At 54.5% G+C, this 20329-nt stretch overlaps 1 protein-coding gene across 1 annotated transcript in view; it reads right to left on the reverse strand.

Annotated features, from left to right (window-relative positions):
* The window catches only part of TXNRD2 (thioredoxin reductase 2), an 80674-nt gene that overhangs the window by 19659 nt on the left and 40686 nt on the right, over positions 1 to 20329 (reverse strand). Inside the window, exons 8-11 of the mRNA XM_004390086.3 lie at positions 18953 to 19023; positions 10347 to 10366; positions 9587 to 9678; positions 5895 to 6069 (exon numbers count right to left, since the gene is read on the reverse strand). Of these exons, the coding sequence (XP_004390143.1) occupies positions 5895 to 6069; positions 9587 to 9678; positions 10347 to 10366; positions 18953 to 19023 (358 nt within the window). The remainder of the gene's footprint in view (positions 1 to 5894; positions 6070 to 9586; positions 9679 to 10346; positions 10367 to 18952; positions 19024 to 20329) is intronic.

The raw sequence follows: 20329 nt of genomic DNA on the forward strand, positions 1-20329 counted from the left end.
GCCCAGCCCTGATGTGGTGGCAGGAGCTGCGTTCCACCCGAGCTCTCAGCACAGCTGGGCAGCCAGCCCTCCTCGATTGCGCAGAGCCCCAACCAGCTGACACCCCTGGCCTGGGGGAGGATTGGCCACACTGCTTGCCAGCCCGTCTGCCTCCCAGGGGGGGACCAGAGAAGGCTGACCGCGAAATACCACCTATGCAGCTGCCTTTGGAGGTGACTACCTGCTCTCCCCAGCTAAGGGGCGCCAGACAGAAGGCCACGTCCGATTTCCCAGCCTTTTCCCACCAGCTACAGTAGAGCCGGCGTTCCCTCCAATTTCATGGCTGCCTGGAGCACATGTCATGATGAGTGAAGGACAATCCATGTAATGAGTGAGATTTAAGTGCCAGCAGGAGGAAGACAGGGTAGATGACGGGCTGAGATCCAGACAGAAAAGCGAGTGGGTAATGGAATCAGCAGGAAGCTCCCATGCCTGGGGACCTGCCTGCTCTGCCTACTAAAGGCTGGCCAGCCCACCTCCTGCCTGCAGCCTTGGTCCCCCAGCACAGGAGTTCCCAGCTGCTTCCATCACCCACTCAAGTTTCTTACTTGGTTTCCACTAAGTTCTAACGAGTATGAGGTTGAGTTGGTAAGAAGACCCAGCCCGATGCTGGCCAGAGGTGGGGTCAACCAGCGAGTCCAGCGGCTCTACAGCCTCTAGACCAAGGGGCATGCCGGCACACAGCCGGGCCCCTGGCCTGGCCACGTGGACCCTCAGTCTGAGGAAGCTGAGTCAGGCTACCCAAGGGGAGGGCACGAGGCCCAAGTGAGCACAGAGCAGGCTGCTTCCCGCCCTCACTTGGCCTCGTAATGGGCTAGCACACAGGGGAGTTGGGTTGTGGTGAATGCGCGCGCCAAGCTGGCAGTGCTGTCTCAGGAGTGACAGTGTGTTGCTGGAGTGCGCAGCATAGCCCGCCTCCCTGGGCTGTGGGCGCAGGGCTTGGGAGGTGCCTATGGGGAGAGCTCCACATGTGTGCATTCTCTTCCCCTGCAAAACTACCACAAGCAGATTTGGGCCTCTCTTGATCTCGATAATTATAATCTTGGAATCTGCACCGAAATAAAAGGCTTTGGACTATCAGAGAGGCACTTACAACCTGGGTGTGAGAGCAGAGTGGCACCTTGCCGAAAGGCCGCCACACTCCATCTTGAGAGCAGGGAAGGGGCAGCGCTGGGTGGGCCAGGTGTCTGTCGGCAAGCAGTCCTCCAGACAAGGGCCCGGTGAGGCCATCACGGCAGGCGACTACAGACCCCCACAGGGAAGAACATGCCAGACACACGCTGTCTACAGCTGCAGCTAGGACGCAGCCCCAGAGAACAGGCCTGGAGGGGCTCGGGAAGGGCTCCTGGCCAGCAGCAACGCCCATCAGCTCCAGGGGCCCCAATGTCCACAGCAAGCCTGAGCCTTCCCTCAGGCCTCTGAGAGGTGTGGGGGCCCTCAGCTGCCCCTTCCCTCTTGCTGGACTCAGAGCTCCACCCACGGTTTCCATTGCAGGACTTGGTTCTGTACAGCTGCCCCTACTCATGCTTTCTGGATCAGGGCTTCGAACCGGTTCATTCCAGTTTGAACTGCTGAAAATTTGCATCTCCACCCCAGATATGCTGAATCAGAACCTACATTTTAACAAGATCCCCCACCCCAAAAAAAAAAAAAAAAAAAAAAAAAAAAACACACTGCCGTCAAGTCAATTCTGACTCATAGCTAAAGGACAGAGTAGAACTGCCCCATAGGGTTTCCAAAGAGTGCCTGGTGGATTTGAACTGCCAACCTTTTGGTTAAGCAGCCAAGCTCTTAACCACTGCGCCACCAGGGCTCCGAAGCAAGATCCCCAGGGGATGCTTATAGATAACAAATTTTGAGAACCACTGCTCTACTAGTGGTTCTCAGAAATGGTCCCTAACCAGCAGCATTAACATCACCTGGGAACTTCTTAGACACACAAATTCTCAGGAGGGGTTCGAATTGGAACAAACCAGTTCAAAGCCCTGGTCTAGATGTGATTGCCAAAATGGCACCAGTGGAAGAACTCTGCAGGGACATGTCTGTGGTGTGGCAGAGCCGCCTGCTGACCACAGCTGAGCCACAAGACTGCTCTAGGAGTGCGGCGAGACTTCCTGAGTAAAGAGTGAGAGGAGGCAGAGCGGGTGGGGGAGGCGACCCAGGTTGCTCCTCCTAGGCACCAAGGGCTGGGTGTGGGTCTGGCACACTGTCTGTCCCCTGGGCACCATCAGCCTCATCTGGCCGTGGTCCCAGAAGAAACACCAGGAGTGGGCTGTGTGTGGAGCAGGCTCAGGGTGGTGGCTGGACGAAAGATCCGAGAACAGAGCCTTGGGTACTTGGGGAGCCAGAGCTTGCTGGCTTGCTGGTCACTTGACAACATGTGACAGGTCCAGAAATGAACTAACTGCGGACTTCCACACAGATGGGTGGCAACAGCTCCTCTTCCAATGGCCAGCAGCAAGAGCCCAGGAGGCCTGGGACTGCCCCCCCAGCACTCCAGGTGGACAGGACCATGGCCGCCCCAGATTGCGGGACTGCAGGACCCCATGATGAAGAGCAGCCCTCCCCCACACGCCAGCTCTCCCAGCTGTGGTCAGGACCCTTTGAGGACTGCCTGTCAGAGCCTTCATCCTGACACAGGGGGAGGGACAGACAACTGTCCAGAGAGGCTGGGATATTGCGGGCTCATGGCAGTTTCTGTTCCCGCTTTTCCCAAGGCTTTGATCTGAAGGCACTCTCCATTCTGTACAAAAAATCTAAGCAAAGCCCAGCTCAAGCTCAGAAGTGTTTATACACAGAGGCATCTAGTCAGACGCTCCATCCCAGTCGCATTCAGGCCACAACTGGTTAACTTCGCGGGGCGAATTCGAGCCCTGCGCAGGCTGACTGTCTTCACTCAGCGCCGTAATCGGCACATCTGCAGACAGGAAATCCTCCGCGCGGCGAGTTCCCAGTCTATTATCTGAGACACCTGGTGTGGGTGGGTGATTCAGAGACAAACAATGAGCGGGCCCCCTGAGCAGCAATTAACTGCCTTACCAGCTCATGTGATTAATCCCCCGCGTGGAGATCAAGGCTGCACAGGAGGACTCAGAGGCCTCGCTGCTGATCCCTCACTCTGTGTCCTTGTTCCTCATGGCCGCAGCCCAGTAGCCGGCACCACTCTGTGGGGCCACGTGGGCAGCCGGCCACAGCAGGCCCCGAGCAGACCCAGACACCCCTGCCGCGCACACCAGCACTTCTGTGCATGTGTCCGTAGGGGGCGCTAGGGAGTCCTTCCCTTTTTTGTTTTTAAAGCCCACGTCAACAAACCCAGCTTGGTTGACCCAGCTGGCTCCCTTTGGACTGGAAAGCACAGTCAGGGAGGAAATGTTCCATTGCCAGCTGTGCAACATCTGACAGCATTTGATTTTAACCTTCGGGAGCAGATCATCCTTTATTGAAAGTAAAAATAATGGCTGGCTAAAGGCTTATCAGTTTATCCAGCAGAAAACATCCCCAGTTCCTCAACTGGGAAGTGGCTCCTGAATGTTTACAAAACTACGGCCCGGAAGCCAGCAGCAGAGTCAGCACATGCCCAAGCAGCCCCAGAGGGTGCGCCAAAAATCACCGCCGCCACTGTGCTGCACTCCGGGAGCCAGGGTCAGAGGCCAAGGGCTCCGAGAGCTTCCAGCCACAGCATAAATCAGACTGCGCAGGCTGTCTGGGGGATGCCCTTTTTGAAAATACAAAAAATATGACTCCCAGTGAGGGAGGTGGACATTCAGGCCACAGCAGCTCTGTTGCAGGGGACTCCACCAGGGAGCCGGGGGCATGCCGAGGCTTTCCAACGACTCAGCCCCATGCCCTCTGAGCTGCAGTCATCATGGTAGGCAGGTCGGGTGTGGAGAGACATCAGTAAGACAGGGGGCTGCCATGGAGAGGGCAGGACCCTGTCACCTCACTGCTTAGAATGGAGTTCAAGAGAATAAAGATTCACTTGTCCTTCTAAGGGAGCCCTCGTGGCTCAGTGGTTAAGGGCTTGGCTGCTAACCAAAAGGTCCGTGGTCTGAATCCACCAGCTGCTCCCTGGAAACCATATGGGGCAGTTCTACCCTGTCCTATAGGGTTGCTAAGAGTCAGAATCAATTCAACAGCAATGAGTTTTTGTCTTTCTAGATCTGAAAAGTTACGTTATCTTTCATAGCATTTACCATAACAAAACTCCTTAATACTCTTGATCAACAATATTTCTCCTGGTAGTTTATCAACTTTAGGTCAAGATGCACAAAATTCACTTCAGGGCACCTGGGGCTCTTTCCCAGCTTGTTGAATCTGCCCTGTGTCTGCTCAAGAGTAAAGGATCCAACTACTCCGCCAATGTGCTCCCATTTCTAATTTCCATTCATTCCGAGCAACTCAGGGAAAATAGACTGGCTTCTCCAGAAATGTGCTGCTTGGTGGCACAGCTTTATCTCTCACCCCACCCAGGGGTGCTGGGACCCGCCTGCGACAACAAGCCCTAGGGAGCTCAGTAACACCATGTTATGACTGGGAGCAGACAATGCTCCTGACAGTGATACTGCTCTGGACTCAGCTCCCGGGACAGGGTCACCACAGCAAGAAAGCAAAAACTCAACTGCTCCAGCTTTCAAAGTGTAAGTTGACAGGACAGTTGAGAAAACTAGGAACTGCAGGTCACAAGGTAGGCAGGGACTTCCAAGCAGGTGTGCTGTACCCACTGGCCATACTGCCCTCACTAACGAGGACCCCTGGTTCACGGACGGCTGGGGCAACCACACAGCAGGTATAGGGTGGGGACAGCGTCTGGGCTCCCCTCTACTAGGTCGGGTCCAGACCAGGATGCCTTTCCTCCAGACTCCCCCTCCCCCAGGCTCAGGCCGCCCCCTCCTAGTCTCCCCTAGACGCCCAGCCCCAAGCAGGGTCTCCCCTGGCTGCGCCACACTCTCCACCCCTCTCCTCAAGGGACCAGAGGTCTGGAGTGCAGGCTCGGGGGTGCAGGGAGGGCTCAGCCCCTCTGATCTCCCCGCCACCCTCGCCTGTTGGAGGGAGTTGTCACAGCCACATCTGGTCGGCCTTCACCTCTGTGTAAAGTAGGATGCATGCTTCCCAGAAAGCAGGGTGAGAATTCAGATCTCCCAGGAGCGAGGCAGCAGCCAGCCCCACCCACTGCTGGGCCAGAAGGCCCCAAGGCCTCTCTGTACCCTCCCTGGACATCATCTTTGGAAACCTTTGAGGTGTGGGCACTGGAAAGGCCAGCAAGACCCCCTCCTAGCATGCAATGACCCTGCAGACTCCAGAGCCAGCCACTGGAAAGTATCAGGAGCTGTAAAAATGCTGCTCAAAACTTACAAATCTGGATCATTTGCAGGTGCTAACAACGGCTAGCTTGAAACTATAATGGAAAACATCTCATTTGCTAAAGAGAAATATACCTAGGCTAAACCTAGTAGGGAACATATAGGACTTATGTGAAAAAACCTTCATAAACCATCTATCTAAAGGGACATGAAGTCAGGAGGACTGATTGGTCTCCTAAATAAAGACGATCTAGCTGCCTGCTTCCCACCATCCAGACCTCTTCGATGTATGGTTTCAAAACAAGGTCAGATCGTGCTGGGGAACACATGAAGCAGCTCGGTGCTCAGGACAGTAAGATGGACGGGTCGGGCGTGCTGCCCAGTGGGCCCTGTGTAGAGAGGGGCTGTGTAGTAGCCACTCAACCTGGGAGTCAGCATGTGAGGGAAACCCTTGGAGCTGACAGGAAGGAGATGAGGGCCCCTCTCAGGGACTGCATCCCTTGGCCTCTGCCTGGGGACCCGAGAGACGCATGGGTGTGGCCCGGCACCCCTTACCAACAGCCCACAGGACGGTGTCGAAGGTGCCCGTGTCCTGCCTGCCAGAGGCACGGTCCTCCCAGGTCACCTGGAGATGGCCATCAGGGAGCCTCCTGACCTGCAAGGGTGTGCAGCCTCTCAGGAACTGTGTGCCATGAGACGCCATGTGCTCTGTGACCAAGGAAGCCATTTGCTGCAAGCACAAGAGAACACGCGTGAGAACCAGATACCACACCACAACCTTGACACACAACCCTGAGAGGAGAGGGCGTGCCTGGCCCTACTCGGGGCCAGCTCCTCGCAACACACAGAGCAGAGCGAGAACGCATCTCAGTGTAGACACAGGAAGGCAAGATGTGTCCCCTGACATGATGGTGCCAGGCCCAGGGCCACCAAGGAAGCTGGACTGGGCAGGGAGAAGAGGGCATGGCAGGAGGCCTCGGGAGCCCAAGAAAAGTCTGTCTGGAGAAGGCGCCCAATGCCCTTCTGACAGGGGTCCTCATGCAGGCTGCCCCACCCGCTGGGCCTCCTCTTTCTCTCTAAAGCTGGAGGCTTGGCTGGGAAGCATTAGCCCCTCCCAGAGCCACATGTGTGGCCCTGGATCCTTTGGTCAGGATTCACGTGGTATTATGGATTGACTTGTGTCCCCCAAAAATATGTGTTGTAAATCCTAACCCCTACACCTGAATATTGAATATACCACGGACTGCCAAAAGAATGAACAAAACTATCTTGGAAGAAGTACAGCCAGAATGCTCCTTAGAAGCAAGGATGGTGAGACTTGGTCTCACATACTTTGGACATGTTATCAGGAGGGATCAATTGCTGGAGAAGGACATCATGCTTGGTAAAGTAGAGGGTCAGTGAGAAAGAGGAAGATCTTCAACGAGATGGATTGACACAGTGGCTGCAACAATGGAAGCATAACAACAGCTGTGAAGATGGCACAGGACCTGGCAGTGTTTCGTTCCATTGTACATAGGATCTCTATGAGTCTGAAACCGACTCGAGGGCACCTAACAAAAACATAGTCCAGTTTGGGAATAGGTATTCTTTTTTACATTAAGAAGCCATATCAGTGTAGGGTGTTTTAGCCAATCACCTTGGAGACATAAACGGAGCAGAGCAGGACAGAGGAGCAAGGAGAGATGGGGGAAGACAGATGCCATGCCACAGGAAGATCACCAAAGAATAGAAGTTGAACAGACAAGGACCTTCCCTCAGAGCCGACCCAGAGAGAAAGCCTTACTCTAGAGCTGGCACCCTGAATTCAGACTTCTAACCTCCTAACTAAGAGAAAGTAAATTTCTGTTTGTTGAAGCCACCCACTTGTGGTATTTCTCTTATAGCAGCACTAGATAATAAGATGCATGGCCTTTGGCTTTTATCTAGATGCTACCTCATTTAGTCTTTACTAAAAACATTAACGGTAGAGAAACACCCCTTCTCCCTTGCCCTGCCCCCAGGCTAACCAGATGTAGCTGCACCCCCCCACTGGCCCTGTTTGTCCAGTGCTGTCGTTGAGCACCTGTCCATGTGGCCTGACCCCTTCCTCTACCATTGGGTGGGGACCCTGCCTCTGCCCTCACACCTGGGGGTGGGGGTGGGGGCATCTGTGGAGAGACTGCTGGCTTTCCCTCCTAGTCTGGGAGGGCCATGTGCACCCAGCTGCAGTGGGGGCCCAGCTGGGGTGAGGGTGTGTGGGAGCAGACGTCCGGCTGGAGCAGGCTGGAGGCACAGTTGGCCCACCACCTCTTCTTTCAGGAGAAAATAAACAGTCTCCGTTTAAGTCCTCTCAGGAGCAAATACCTGACATTTGCACAGGTGTGCCAGCTTGTTCTGAGCAGCTCGGGGAGAACCTGTGTCTGGGATCGAGGGCTAGGTGGCCTCCCTCAGCAAAGGCTGCGCCCTGATGGGTGTCCTCCTTTGTCCCGGGGCTGCCTGTCCTTCTACAGCCTTCTGGCTCCTTACAAGCCTGGGACATCTGGCTACAATCTGAAGGGAAACTGCTGGGCCTGCTCGAGTCATGCAGCTGCTCTTGTCACCCTAGGCCTGCTCGGGCCACATGGCCGTTCTGGTCACCCTGGGTCTGCTCAGGCTGCATGTCCATTCTGGTCACCCTACGCATGCCCGCTGGAATCGCATGTCCTCACCCCGTGGGATGTGCATACTGCCTCCCTGAAGCCGTCCCATGTGCCATGCCTCAAGGTTGCACCTTCTCCTGGGCACACCTCAACCCTGTCCTCTGCTCTCCCCTGACTCACTCACTGGTTATCCCACAGGGTACAGACCAACCATGGGCCACTAGCCATGCTGGTGCCCTCAGCCCTGGCTACTTAACCCAATGAGCTCTGAAGGGCCTGGTTCTCCTGGACCCTAGCCCACCACGGGGCCACTGTGGACCCCCTGAGCCAGGTGGAAACAAGGGGCCACCTCAATGCTGCTGATCCCCACCTCCAGCCCAGATTCTCCTGAGCACCCAATGTGCACCAGCCCAACGCCAGCCCTGGACCCCTAGCATCCGCACCTGGATCCTGCTCCCCACACACGTTCCCACTCCACAGCAGGCCGGAATCCACTGCTTCTCACTTGCTCGCTTGCTCACTCACACCTGAGGACTCACATCCCTGCAGACCTCCAGCTCTGCCCTGCCCTCAGCAAAAGGGTCTGCAGAGAGCCCTGCCCTCACCCACACGGAGGTGTTTTTCCAGCACCCTCGGCCCCTACAGGCCCCCTTGCCTCTCAGGCCTTGTCCCCAACAGTTGCACAACCTCCTCGCTGCTCCTCTGTCACTGCCCACATGCTCTCCCTGGGAGGCATGAGGCTCAAATGCTTCCCTGGACCACTGTGACCCATTGTGGGCACTTGGCAGGTAGGTGCTGAGTGACGTGGTGGATGACTACAGGTGGAGGATATACTCACACACGTGCCAGGTACAAGATGGCCCAGCCGAAGGGAGCACACACCTACTCGGGCAATTCACTGGCCCGGGGAGGACTGTGTGGTGGACTGGGGCTCTGCCACTCAGGGGTCTTCTCACAGGGGTGGGAGAGTTTCACTTTTTGACAGTTGCTGGGGCACATCCTGGGGCAGCACTGGGAACTGGCCCTGCCACCATCACAAACGGCCTGGCAGCCTGGTCCTGGGACAGTGCTGCTCTGAGAAGCCTCCACCGGCTGTGCTCGCTGCCTACAGTGTCAGCTCTGCCCATGGTGACTGACACTGCCATCACGGCTGTCTATGGAATCAGGTGCATCCAAAGGCCTGCTGGGTCCCCACCGACTCCTCAGGCTGTTTCTGAGCTTGGGTTAGCCTCATCCTTCTCAGACCCCAAAAAGGCTCAGCGAGGAGGGAGCTGGGAGATGGGGTCTCCAAGCTAGGGGCAGTGCCTCTGCCGCCATGCCTGCCACTTCCTGTTGGAGCCACACCCGGCTGCAAGGGCTGACCTGCCCAGTGCGCCAAGGGCCTTCAGTTTAGCATGCTATGCCTGCAGCAGCTGCACGCATGCCCTGCGCTAACCCTGCCCTCCACTCTCTGGCACATGCGCTTTTATGTTTTGTTAATAATCTAGTTCAATGCTGGGCCAGTTTCTAAGGATTCAGACCTCACTCCCAGTTCACACCTGCACCAACCCTGGGCTGGCAGGGGTGGAGGCAGGGCCATGCAGCCCTCAGGGGCAGAGCAGCTGGGTGGGGGCCATGGGGCATTACCTGGTCAAAGCCCCGCAGAGGGATGCTGCGTATCATCACCGTGGTGTCCAGGCCCATGCCAGAGAGGAAGCCGGCACACTCCAGGGCAACGTCTGCCAGCGGGTGGGTTAAGGAGGGCTAGTGAAGGCACGAAACCACAGGGGCAAGGTGAAAGCCCCAGTGCCCAGCCAGCCCTGGCCCCGGGAGAAGGCTCTTGGGGCTAGGGGAGACACAGAGGCCTTGCACACAGCTCCTTCCTGCATAGGTCCTGAGGGCGGCAGCGCTGCCAGCCCGAGCAGAGGGCATTTCCTCTAGCCCCGTGGAGAGGCCGGCCCTGCAGTTTAACCTCGCCAGGGTCCGCATGGCGACAGAGAACCTCCAGCTGGGGCTTCCAGGGAGGAAGAGGCCCATCCCTGACAGACATGAGGCAGCCGCCGGTGACCTATGCTCAGCAAACGCTTTCATCTACCCCAGGTCCTCTCCCCTGACCCCAGCACTCTGTACTGCTCTTGGAGCTCCTGGTTTACTGCTCTCTCTGAAGGACAAAGCCCACGTCCAGCTGCCCCAGCAGGCTCAGCCCGTCCTGGTGTGAGTCTCAGGAGACACCTCCAGGAAGCCCCAGCCACAGGAGGTCAGCCTCAGGTGGTCCCAGAGCAGAGGTCACCACCCCAAGTGGCCTGGTAAAGTGGTGGGCTCCAGGCAGCAAAGCACCTGTCCTGCGGCCTCTACCCCCAGGAAGGCGAGAGCAGCAGCCTGTCACCTCCATGCTAGCAAAGGATACAGCTGGCCCCAACCACCAACCTGCCAAAGAAACAGACAAAGAGCAAAGTGAGTTTCTGTGCATGGTCCACAATAACATACAGCAGCTGCGTCGGTGTAGAGGCCTGGCCCTGGCTCAAGCAGGAGTGGACACCAGGCCCCGCAGCCCGGGTGAGGTGTTATCAGTTCAACAGGGGCTGTGAAAAGGTACAGAACCCACTTCCTAAAGGCTCCGGCTGAGAAGCCCACGGGTAGGGTGCACCAGCACGCGTCCTGCTGAGCACAGTCCAGTCAGGAGAGCAGAGGGATTTCTTCTGCTCTCAGGCAGGCTTGGCTGTGGGTCACTCTGGGCCTCCTGGGCCAGGGTGGAAGTAGGGGACACTTTACAGGACAGTGAGCGTGAGACTGGGGAGGTTCACTGTCTGTAGGTAGAACACACTCAGGCCACAAAGAGAGGCTCACATGTGCCCAACCAGCCCCACCACAGGTGGGTCTGATGCCACGATAATCAAGCCCCTCAGAATTCACTGGATTAAAGAGCCAGGGCCAAGGGTACCAGGGCAGCAGACACAGGACACTGGGACCAGCGGTGGAATTTTACAGATTCTCCAGTAGTTCAAGTCCTCTCTGTTTCTCAACTCCACACTCTCCGTGCACACATGGATGCACACATATGTACATATGTGCACATCCGCACATACATATATGCACACACATACAGGCATGCACATGCACACACACACACACACACACAGAACCTAACACAGAACGAAACCTCCAGCCCAGGCGCGGCGCGTGGGTGGGCTCGTCAGATCACCCCTCAGCCTTTGAACAAGAGGAGGTGATGTAAGGACGGATAAACCCAATGTCAGCGTTAATCCCAGCAGGTACTAATGATATAATTCCATTTCAAAAAGCAGCATATCCTTTGGAATACTTCTGCAGAGGCCCTGCGGGAAACAATCAGTTTGAAGCTTCCTTAAGGGAGCTGGGGACAGAGCCGCGCAGGGAGGGAGTCACTGTCTGGGCGAGCACGTGAAGCTTTGGCTGACCGCTGGGCATGAGATGGTCCTGGCCAACCGTGTGCCGCCCTCAGCAGATTGAAGGGGCAGGCACTGGGCCTCCCTCCTACGGGGGTGCAGCTCCATGGAAAAAGATACACCAGTGCACGCGTGTGCAGACACGTTAGTGTATTACACCATCTATGTCTATCTATACAGGCTACCCTAGGAGACACGAAAGGTTAAGTGCTCGACTACTAGACAAAAAGTTGGTGGTTCAAACTCCCCCAGAGGCACCTTGGAAGACACGCCTGGCAATCCGCTTTCAAAAGGTCACAGCCTTGAAAACCCTATGGAGCGGTTCTACTCTGCACACATGGGGTCACCCTGAGTTGGAATCAAATTGACAGCTACTAACAACAACATATACAGGTACATTTCCAAAATTACAAAACCTCAACTTGTTTGGACTCAATGTATATGGTGAAAGGCGTGTCTTCTTTCTTCAAGATATGAAATCATGAGCTACTTTAAAAGAATCAAACAGGTGTGGGCTTGAAGCTCCCACCCCGGGTGGCCATCAGAGTCTGGTACCCCCAGCCCCCCGCCTACCAACTCTGAACCGGTTACTAAGGCACAGTGTCAAAGGGACAGAGGCCAGCTGGGGAGGGCAGGGGTGTGCGGCGGACACATTCCTAAGTGGGTGACTGGACTGTCACGTACCACAGCATGCAGGTGATGTGGGACCTATTCTGTCTTCATGAGCGAGGATATCAACAGTGTTGGTTTTCATTCCGCCCTCACCCGACCATTTATCTAATAATGTGAATGTCTATTCTTTAGAGAATTCACGATATGAGAACTCAACCAGGGAAGTCCCTTCAAATGGGCTAGAGTAAGACAATGCTGGAGCAAACTGGAAGAAGACACAGACTCCAGATCACAAGCAGTGGAGATTCCAGGAACATGGGGCACCGTTCTATGTTTTTAACAGTAGCCACAAGCCACTGACAAGCTCTTGGCCTGGATGGAGGCTAGGGTGTAGACAAGGCTTGTGGGGGCCATGGGGCCCACTGCAGGGGCTCCGAGATCCATTTGTCCCTGGCCGGCCAGGGAAGGGGCATGGGGGTGAAGGGCAGTGGTGCTGGCAGCAGGGACCAGCTCCTCATCCAGGGAGAAGAGACCGCCCAACCAAGACTCAGTCTGAGCCTCTAGGGACTGGAAACACTGGACTTAAATGACCAGGAGCGAGCAGCCTGAGCCTACGCCGGTAGGTACCTCCTTCAGTCTCTGGTCCCTGATTCCATTCTAAGTCAACTCTGGGCTGCTCCACTCTGTGCCTTTGAGTGTATAAACAGTTATACTGAGGCAACTACCGTGGGATTTGCCTAATCACAGGGTGGGCTTTTTTGTTCAAATCTGAATGGGGGAGGAACAGAGACAAAAGCATTCATTCAGGTCCCCGAGGCCCAAGCTCATAGAGCTCTCCATCTGCCTCTCGAGTTGAAGCCCCTGTTCCACTCTCCAAGGACACACCTACCCCAAAATGAGAACCTCGAGGGAAGCCCTGGGCCCCTGACAGGCCTGCAGTGCAGGAAAGCCAAACAAGAAGCCAGTGCCCTGGGGAGGCAGCCGGCAAGGGGGTCATGACCCCCATCCCACAAAGCCTCCTTCCTGTGTGCCCCCCTCCAGCAGTAAGGGAACTGGTCACATAACCAACACCACCCTGAGGACGTGCCTCCTCAGGCCGACCTGCATGTCTCAGCCATGATACGCACTTGGGGACATGGGTAGCAGGGCTCTGAGGACTGGCGACCAGGCCCCAGGCAGACGGTGCCTCTCACTTGTGCTGGACACAGGACGTGGAGGCCAAGCAGAAAATGAGAAAATAAAGTGGTAATGAGTTCTCTTAAGCATCCAGCTGTGGTTCTTCCTAAGATAAAATTTACCTCCTTCCCTTTTGCACTTGGGAAAAGGGAAAATCATTACAGTGCCCGAGTGGCTTCTGGCTTTATATATTAAAAAAGAAAAACAAACCCACTGCTGTCCAGTTAATTCCAACTCATAAGGACCCTTAGGACAGAGTAGAACCGCCTCCATAGGGTTTCCAAGGCTGTAATCTTTATGGAAAAAGGCTGCTATATCTTTCTCCCACGGAGCAACTGGTGGGTTTGAACCACCACCACCCTTTTAGTCAGCAGCCGAGTGCTTAACCACTGTGCCATTAGGGTTAAAAAAAAGTTCCTTCCACGACAACTTTGACAGGCAGCATGAAATCAGCTCAATTTACACAAACACCCTCCCTGTTTTTTCCCCCCTAAAATCTTCACAGAACACTGGGGATTCAACAGAAAGTGCCGGGCTGTTGGCGGTCACCGCAAGACTAGGACAGCCCAGTGCTGGCTTTGCCCCACCTCTGAGGTGGGTTGGGCAGTCCTTGATGCTTTGGAAAAAGTAGGCCACCCAGAGGGGAGCCACCAGCAGGAAGCAGGGACTGGCCTGGTTGTTATCTGCAAAGAGAAACTCAATCACCTTGAAGGTTCACATGCAGGAGAGCCGCTGCAGACAGCTTCACTCTGACTCCAGTCCCCTTTGCTGCAGAGAAGGGCAACAACGCTAAAGCCCAAATCTGCCAGCTCAGAGCCTGGCTTTGCTGACAGCCGACCTCCAGACACACAGCAAACCCTGGCAAAGGTGGTGGTCACCCCAAGGACCAGGGAGCCACGGGGCAACTGGAGCAGGGTGACCAAGATTCCTCATCGTATGGTACCTGAACCCTGAAACCTTGCAGCAGGGGAGAGGCCCAGGGTCGTGGAAGTATAAGAGGTAGAAGCAAGAGGACCCTCTGGCCTGGGCCGGGCAGGCTGGGAGGCAGGGCCCAAGTTCCTGCATGGTGGAGGCAGCCCTAAGGTAAGCAGAGAAACCAGGAAATCACATGGGTTCGCAACCCCAGCCTTGACCACAGTGGACCCTCACCACCCCCTCGAGCCTCAGCCATGCTGGGCCTTCACCCCCCTCTCAAGCCTCAGCCATGCCAGGCCCTCACCCCTTCTGAGCCCCCATTTCCTCCACTGGCGGTGGAATAGCTGCTATTGTGCAGAAGGTCCAGCTGCTGCAGCACCCACAGTGGTCATTCTTCCCCTGACCATTCCTGCCCACCATCCTGTCCCTGTCCTTCCCCCACCATCCTCCTCACTTCTCCCACCTGTCCTGGAATTCCACAGAAAAATAAGGAAATAAGAACAATGGAAAAGGAAAACAGCCCAGACACAGAGCTAATGTTCAGGTGGTGGAGGCCCTGAAGGTGCAGGACGTGGAGCAGGCTCCAGGGCCTCCCGGCTCCCGCATACCCTACCCCCACTGGAGGGCTGCTCCTTCTCTCCCAAGGGTGCGACTCCTACCCTCTCCCGCTGGCCTCAGAGGATTAGGTCCCTAGTTTGGAAGCTCATGCTGAACTTCTGGAAGTTTCCACACTCGACCCCTCTCTTCTGGCGTCCTGAACCTGCTCAGGGCACCAATCCTTCCATGAGGAGCATCGGTTAACTCTGTCCCCATCGGCTCTGTCTGCCCGTCTTTGCCATTTGTCTAGCCCTGGGCTCCTGAGACCTGTGCACAGAGTGAAGGGTGGGGGTCTTCAAATGCCCATAAGGCTGGGATGCCTCTGTGGTCACAGGGGCCCTAAGAGTGCTATGACGCCTGGGTGGCCTTGGCCTTTGCAGGAGGGCGAAGCAGCCACAGGAGGCTAAAGAGCCGCAGGTTCCCACTGCCGGGCTCCACTGGCCAGAAACCGAAGCTTCTGGTCACTGTGCCCCACACAGATGCAGACAAAAAGGACAGTCCCAGCACCCTGTATGAGGTGGGGAATTGCCCTGCTACCCTGTGTCCACTCATGGGAGGGAGGCCGGGAGGGAGGTCCTGTGTGCAGCTGCAGAACATAGAAGGACTGTACAGGGCTGCCCATGCCCACCCTCCCTCTGGCCTCAGGGGCACAGACCAGCCCACGCAGCGCCCACGGGAGACAGGAGGCACAGGCATGGGCGGCTGCAGAGCGCAGGCGCGCTGCTCACATGGGCGAGCAGCCATCCCTACACTGGCTTTCCCGAGCCAGCCGGCCAGGCCTTCTGGACGAAGCCAGCCTTGACCATCCCCACATAGCTCTGGGAAGCGCTCTGGGGCCAGAAGAGCAGCCCTGAGGTCCATATTAATTTCAGCTCCATTTTAAAGGCGAGTTAAAATAAACATGAGGAATATTTATAAGGCAAATAAATCTAGCAGAAACAGCCCCTCCAAGTGTGAGCGGCAGCCTCCCCCTCAGCCCCAGCCCAAGCTGATAAAATACAGAAATGCTACTGTAGACCCTCCAGGCTTATTTTGACTACAGCCGAGGAATGTAACATGTAAACACTGACTCCCATATTACACTGTTACAACTTGCATTAACAGCACCGGACAAAAGCGGCATTTTCACAGAAGCATCGTACAGGGTTATATCTCCAGCTTAATTTTTAAAAAAACCATTTCCTCACATAAATCATGCTCAGAACGAAACGGGTGACTGATACATTGCAAACACTTTTTTTCTTAAACAATAACATACCTAGATTCCTTCTCAACGAAAGAGCTTTTAAAAAAAATCTTCTAAATGTTTTTTTCTGAAGAAAATAAACACTGCAGTTTCTTTCCTGACCAAAATATCTGGGGCCGTGTCTTCCCGGCCTCGCCGGCCACCCTGGCACACACTTGCCGAGGAGCTAGCCTGCCCCCAGGCTGCCTCTGGCCAGCGCCACTACACACCCACTGTGCATCCCTCCGAGTCAGCCCCCTCGCAGAGGCCACAATTACCGGGTAAAGGGAGAAACAAGCAAAACCCAGCACCTTCCAGGGGCTGGGCTGGCAATGCTGCTTTTAGAACTTAACAGAAAAACTGCCAAAAAGCACAATAATACAGACAGGGATGAAGGTGACAAGAAACGCACGGGCCCAGGACACAGAAAACACCACACTCAGCAACAAGCAGAGTTGATGGGGAGGCAGCACCAGGAGCCACACAGTGAGGCCACTTCCATCTCGATTCCAGACGGCTGCAGGGAAAAGCTGGCAAACTGTATGTACCACCAGGTGAAATCGACAGCAGCGAAAACCAAGAGGGGAACACTGTGCAGCGCAGTGGGGAACACGTGCGGCCCTCGTCAAACAGACGAGGATGCCGGGGGCTCGAGTCCAGCTGCGCACTCGGGGCTCAGCGCAAAGATGTGACTTCCAGACCAGTCAGTGGGCGGGGGGACAAATTCACCCACACCACAGACTAACTTAAAAGAAAATCTGACTGTGGAAGCTCTAGAAAAAAATATTGCAGTTTTCTAAAAACAATCTTGTTGCCTTTCTGAATATGCACAAAATCTAAAAGCCATTAAGTGTAAAAAGAGTTTAAGTTACATTAAAAAAAAACTATTTGCACATTATAGGCTATTGGTCACCAAGTTAAAAGCCAAATAACAACTGAGAAACTCTGTAACATAAACCACATGGGAGTACATTGTTACCACACAAACCACCTGAAGGACAATAAAAGGACTGTGTTGTTAGTTGCCATCAAATCAGTTCCGACTTATGGTGACCCCATGTGTGCAGGGTAGCACTGCTCCATAGGATTTTCCAGGATATGACCTTTCAGAAACAGATAGCCAGGCCTTACTTCCAAGGCACTTCTGGGTGGGTTTGAACTGCCAACTGTTATGTTAGTAGTCCAGCGCTTAACCATTTGTGCCACCCAAAGACTCCTAAGAAAAGAATAAGAAAAGGAAAAGGTAGAAAAGCAACATAGAAAAGCAGGCCAAGGACCAAGCTGACAATTCACACGCATGCACACATACCACACACACTCATAAACACCCAGAGACACACTGACACACTCTCACACTCATGCATACATACCACATACTCATACACAAACACATACTACACAAACGCACACACTCAAATTTTAAGTGGCCAGTAAACCCGTCAGAAGCTCCCTATACTAACTAATAACAGCAAATGCAAATAAAATGAGATCACATTTAACCTATCTGGACAAAATTTAAAAAACAGATAACCAGAAATCATTGCATAAAGGAAAAAAGCGATGAAAGTGACAACACAAAAATTAAAAACATACGCATGAAAAAGTATCACCAAGTCAACAGACAAAACACAACCTGGGAAAAACCATGGAAGGCAACTGGCAGACGGGTACATTCACACCAGCCTGAGCCCAGCATGGTCCTGGGAAGGACGCGGACCTGCTATAGGTGAGCAAGCGGGCACTCCCGGGAGTGGTGGGCACCGCAGCAGGAGATGAAGCACCTTTCCACATGATGCCTCATAAAAAGCTGATGGTGGAGGTGTGGAAGGAGGGCAGCAGGCAGACGTATGTATGTATCGGGATGCAGTTGTGGGAGGGAGGCCTATTAGCACAATGGGTTAAGATATGAAGGGCATTACTCTTCAAGTGGCTTTTCTACTGTTAGAAAACACCCCTGACAGGTATACAAAACGCACAAGAAACACTTACATGGGTGTATAAGATGCACATCAAAGACTTTAACTACACCCTTTGTGACGGTGACAAATAGAAACAATTGAGGTACTCATTAATGGTAGGAAGGTAAAACGAACTACACAACATCCATTCAAGGGATTTGAGACCTGACACCAAATAAACGGGCCCCATAAAGTGTGAAAAAATGATGAAGACAAGCAGAGCACATGATACATATGCACACACACACACTCCAGCTCGCACACAGAGGACACACGCACACACTCCTACTCTCCCCTATACAACACCCACTCACACTCCCCCACATGCACCTTCCCCCATACGCATACACACACACGTATGCATAAACACACACCTGCACAGAAACACACGCACACAGGCCTGAACACACACACACACATGCACATATGCCTGTCTCTAACCACACTTTTCCGCTGGTATTTTCTTGAAGGCAAGTCCCAGAGGAAGCAAAGCTCCATGATGACCAAGCCTCTGCCGCCCTCTGGTGGCCTCTCTGGTCCCTGCGAGCATGAAGTCCCTTCTGCATCCACACGCAGGAGCTCCCAGATCCATAAAAGCCCTTTCTGTGGCCGCAGAAAATGCACTCAGAGCACTCTCACTTGATCCAGGAGTGTAGAACTATCCACACCTGCAGTTCTCGCTCCCACACTGGGCTGTGGTTTCCGAAGCCTTTGAAGCCTTTGCTAGATTTCATGGAAACCCACGTGTGAACCAGATGACAGTGGGGACATTTGATGGCAGACAGGGGAGGGGCCAAGGGCTGGTCCTGCTGTTCTCCTCAATGCCCTCACCAATGTCCATGACGGCACCACTGGAACCCCTGCAGCTTCTGGGACCATGTTGGAAAATCACTGCTCTAGACACGGAACTCACGTCTAAGACAGTCACCGGATGCAGAGCTCCAACAGCCCTGCAGAGGGGACGGTAAATGGGCTTTCTTTGCTTTTTCTAAATAAAGGGAAATGAGTGTGCCAGACAGAGAGGACCAAAGCCGGGTCTACGCATCCCTGAGAGTCCCTCTGGGAACAGACGAGGACATGCATGCCTGCACGCTTGGGGCCTTACGTTTTTCCAGGGGACTCCTTCAGCCAGAATATGTCATCACTTGTAATTCCATACTCCAAGGCACCTTCAACCTATCAAGAAACAAGGATCAACATGAGAAGAGTGTCGTTTGGTCTCCTACAGGTACTTCCTAAGAAAGGCTGTCCACTTCGCAGACACAACTCCACCAGAACCAACCCAGCTGACATGTGGCTTCTGTGGGGACAGAGGTTGGCCTATCTGTATTTGACTAGGAGCACCATCTGCCTGGCCCCCAAAGTGTCCAAGTTGTTCCCTTGCTGTGATGGTGAGGCCAGCTGGCCACATGTCCTCCAGATGGGCATGGTAGGCAGGGAGAGTCTTTCTTCTCTGCTCTCTGGGAGCTTGCCCTTGATTTAGACCCCGGGCACCAACCCTGAGACAGACATGAGAGCTGCAGGGGTCACACAAAGAGAGCAGCCATCCCCCACAAGTCTGTCCTCGGTGCTTGTGAAGGGGAGAGATGAGAGGTGTGCACCACAGGGCTCCAGGAAGGCCCACTATCACAGAGAGGAGGCTGGGTGAGAAAAGGCCAGCAAATTAGTGGCTGGAGAGAGTCCTCAGGGCTTCCGGCGACAGGGACAAGGGCAAGCACTGCAGTGTCAGTGATTGAGGAAGAGCTGTGGAGCCAGCCAGGGAAAGCCCTGTCCACAGAGGTGGGGGGCTGCATGAGAGGGTGAGAAGTGGGCTGCAAGCAGGATGCTGGGCCTCTCAGGATCAGGGCTGGAGGGCAGGAGAGAGCCTAAGAAGAAGGATGGGTCCAAGTCTCATCTCCAAAGGACAAGGCTGAAGGCTGGACACAGCGGGCTCCCTCAAGGTGCCAGTTCAGGTGGGTTCTGTGCCCCAGGAATTGCTACAAATCACCCCAATATCCCGGAGACAGCCTGTCCCCAGGCAACCTGAAGAGGAGCGGCTGAGCATGTGGGGAGATACATGGAGCAAGGGCCCTCTTCCTGGCCTGTGAGAGTAAGATGTGTTCATAGAGAGGAAACAGATTTCAAACAGTTTACAATTCCAATTGGCAAAAAAAAATAAAGTCAGGAATTCTGGGGTTTGCTCAAAGAAAACTGAAAGGTCTGTAAAATCAAATGGAACTACAACACAAGCAAGCCTCAGCAGGCAGCACAGGGAGGACACGGCAAGCAGGGCAGTGGGTCATCCCCGGGCAGAACATCAGCAGAGCAGAGCGATCGCTGAGCTGCATCCTCCAGAACCCAAAAGGTCCTGCTTCATCCCACGTTTAGGTGAGCCAGCGACATTAGTAGCCACCCAGCGGAAGTGCAGCAGGGTAGGGCCAGGCCAGGATCTCTCTACAGGGCACCTCGGGGTGTGTGTGTGTGTGTGTGTGTGTGTGTGTGT

The sequence above is a fragment of the Trichechus manatus genome, unplaced genomic scaffold (genome assembly GCF_000243295.1).
Source record: "Trichechus manatus latirostris isolate Lorelei unplaced genomic scaffold, TriManLat1.0 scaffold00282, whole genome shotgun sequence".
NCBI classification, from domain to species: domain Eukaryota; kingdom Metazoa; phylum Chordata; class Mammalia; order Sirenia; family Trichechidae; genus Trichechus; species Trichechus manatus.